This window comes from Akebia trifoliata, chromosome 15, assembly GCF_017979445.1.
Source record: "Akebia trifoliata isolate Shusen 1 chromosome 15, ASM1797944v1, whole genome shotgun sequence".
NCBI classification, from domain to species: domain Eukaryota; kingdom Viridiplantae; phylum Streptophyta; class Magnoliopsida; order Ranunculales; family Lardizabalaceae; genus Akebia; species Akebia trifoliata.
The window spans coordinates 193,084-196,133 of NC_141389.1; the positions used below are offsets into that span (position 1 = coordinate 193,084).

At 30.3% G+C, this 3,050-nt stretch overlaps 1 protein-coding gene across 1 annotated transcript; it reads right to left on the minus strand.

Moving 5' to 3' along the window:
• LOC147383713 (non-specific lipid transfer protein GPI-anchored 2-like) lies at nt 1-1,324 on the minus strand. The gene is made up of 3 exons (XM_086426893.1): nt 921-1,324; nt 667-735; nt 1-258 (listed from the first exon to the last, which is right to left on the minus strand). Exons 1-3 carry the CDS (start codon nt 1,282-1,284, stop codon nt 140-142), a joined length of 552 nt encoding a protein of 183 aa, XP_086283019.1. The 5' UTR covers nt 1,285-1,324; the 3' UTR covers nt 1-139.
• Nucleotides 1,325-3,050: the final 1,726 nt, after the last annotated feature.

Genomic DNA, 3,050 nt, shown 5'->3' on the forward strand with positions numbered 1-3,050 from the left:
TAAGAAATAATAAAAATTATGAGATTTTAATAGAAACAATAACATACTGTGAATCATACTAATAGAAAAGTATCAAGCTATAACAAATGACATTTGTGATGAAGAAATTGAGATAATTTTGAAGCGAAATGTTCGAGACTTAGAACAAGATTGCAACCAATGCACTTGATAAGCCAATGTAGAAAATCATACCCAAGTCTCTACTCCTTAAAACACCATTACCACTGCCCTTTGGTGTAAGAGCACTTTCTGGAGCACCTGACACCATACATTTAAAAATAAAAAATAAAAAATTATCAAATTGTCAACATTACGTGATAACTTTATCAACATTAATTAATAACACTTTAAAAATATCAAATACTTTTGTAATTATTTGGGAATTTACCCTTTAAACTAAACATAAATACATTTTTGTATGAATATAAATATGCATAATTATATATAAATGTATCGTGTCCAATAAAATAAATATCGCTAATTATTTAAGCACAACTTGTACGAATTTGGAGGAAAAAAAAACTACTAGAAATAGATTATACAATTTATAAGTTTCCCAAATTTCAAATTGACAATATAAAATTTCCCAAAGAAAAAAAAAAAAAAAAAGAAGAAAACAAGATATAATAAATATTTCAATAATGAAAAAAAAAAAAAAATAGTTACCGGATCCGGGTGAAGTTGGACCTGATGTAGGTTCGCTCGCTGGGGAAACACCAACTGGTATTCCAATAGCTGCATTTAAAAGAAAAAAAATCAAATTAGTCTAACAGACGCCATGTGGAGACAGCTTCAGGAAGAGATTTATTTTGGCTAGCGTCGAGTCTAAAGTCTACACCGTTGGATGATCTTTAGAAATTAAGAATCTGGAGGAAAGAAGGCGCATTTTAGAGATGAAAATGATAAAATAGAGGTTTAACCTGCACATAGGCTGACAGAGGGAGTGGTGACACGACAAGCAGAAGGAAGTTTGAGGGCTTTGGTTTTGTTAATGTTAACTCCAAAGACATTTGATTCGCTCAGAAGATGACACAAGCAGATCGGATTGCTCTCGACTAGGCCAGCCAGTGCAGGACAACATCCTTTGTCGGGTTTTGTTAGGTTGCTCCCGACCTCCACAAATGTCAGACAATCCGACATGTTTACGAGGCTATTGAAACAGTCCGGTGATGGCGCTGGTGCTTCTGCTTGTGCTGACACACTACCGGAAAATATTGCCAGAAACACCACCACGCCGATAATGATAATACCACCACAACTCATAATTCTCTTACTACTCTCCATTTCTATCTATCTATCTATCAATCTATGTTTCTATTACTATTCTACTCTTCTAAATTTCTAGTGTTATATAGTGCAATACAAATTATATTCTACCCCTTTGAATTCTTATAATTATATGTCAAACCTCTTAAACTTCTAACAATTGCATTTGTCTCCCTATAAGTTAGGGGTGTTTGTTAAAATTTGAGTTGGACTAAGATTGAGATTAGACATCTATTTTTGATGAAATACAATATCAAATGACTTTGGAAAAAAGTTGTGATCAAAATGGTGTCTTGTATTAATAATAACATATGGTGCTACATGTTGTAATTTTATTTGAAAATAAACAATTCGGATTGCATATAAGAAATGGCTTAGGCAGTGTTTGTTTGCGCTATTTTTCAGCGCTTATTGCTGAAAAAAATTAAATTCAGCACTTTTTGTCAAAATAGCGCGTTTGTTTACTCTATATTTTCAGCGCTTATTGCTGAAAATAAGTGAAAAAAATTCAGCACTATTTTGATGCTGAAAAAAAGTGTTGAAGCGGTAAACACTTTACTTTTTTCGACACGGACAAGTATGCCTTTCGTTTTTTTTAGCATGGACAAGCATGCCCTTATTCTTAAAAGGATATTACTTCTTATATCCCATAATAAGTATATAAGCACCCCACAAATTAATAAATCCACACCATGACTAAATTATTTTGTTTTATATGGGTTAAAAGTTTTGAAATGAGTTGATTTTTGATGAGGATGATCTCCTCATTAGTATATAAACACCCCACAAATTAATAAACCTACACCATGACTAAATTATTTTGTCTTATATGGGTTAAAAGTTTTGGAATACGTTGATTTTTTATGGATGATCTCTACAATGAGGAAATCATCCTCACCAAAAATCAGCACATCCTGAAACTTCTAACCCTATCAAAATAAGTTCAAGAACCGTAAATCGTCCCTTTTATTATTATTTTTTTAAACTATTTTTAACGAGTTAGAAATTTCAAAATGGACTGATTTTTGGTGAGAATGATCTCTAGACCATATAGACCATCCTCACTAAAAATTTGCTCATTCCAAAAACTTTAACCCAGATAAATAAATAAATAATTTGCTATGGTGTGGGTTGCCCTTATTAATTCTAGGATGCTTTTATAATTACACATCCTTCATTTGCATCGAAAATTATTCATCCAAAATTAAGTTCTTTTAATATTGATTTCAAATTTTGGTAACTTGGTATAACATCATTATTTTTAATTTGAAATTTGTAGGCTTTTATAAATATAAATTATTATTTATAAATGAAGATTTGAGTATTATTTATTATTTAAAAATGAATTGTATTTTAATTTTATAAGAAATAATATATTTTATTGTATTTGATAAGAAATAGGCATTTGAAATATGCAAACAATGTATAATATGATTGTAAGGATAACAAAAATAATTTACTAGCTTCAGCAATATGTAACAAACATGATTCAGCATCTAAACAAATAACTTTTTCAGCACTTAAATTCAGCGCTTATAAGTTTCAGCGCTTAATGCTATTCAGCACTTGTTTTTTTCAGTTTAACAAACAACACCTTAGTCATATAATGGATTCATTGACAGAATATTTTACCACTTTTGAGTCATTGAAATTGTAATTTTCACGTTTGATATAATAATTATGCTTCAGTACCTTCAGATAGAAGAAAAATACATCTACAATATTACTAGTAGCATTTCTACTGATAATTGTGTTAGATGGGTTAACCCTATTATGACTCAAAC

Excerpts from the sequence above, each read along its gene's own strand:
- LOC147383713 (XM_086426893.1), bottom strand. The coding sequence starts at position 1,284 with ATGGAGAGTAGTAAGAGAATTATGAGTTGTGGTGGTATTATCATTATC. Across the intron at positions 736-920 it reads CTCTGTCAGCCTATGTGCAG|CTATTGGAATACCAGTTGGT; the intron begins GTTAAACCTCTA and ends TTTTAAATGCAG. Across the intron at positions 259-666 it reads TCCAACTTCACCCGGATCCG|GTGCTCCAGAAAGTGCTCTT; the intron begins GTAACTATTTTT and ends GTATGGTGTCAG.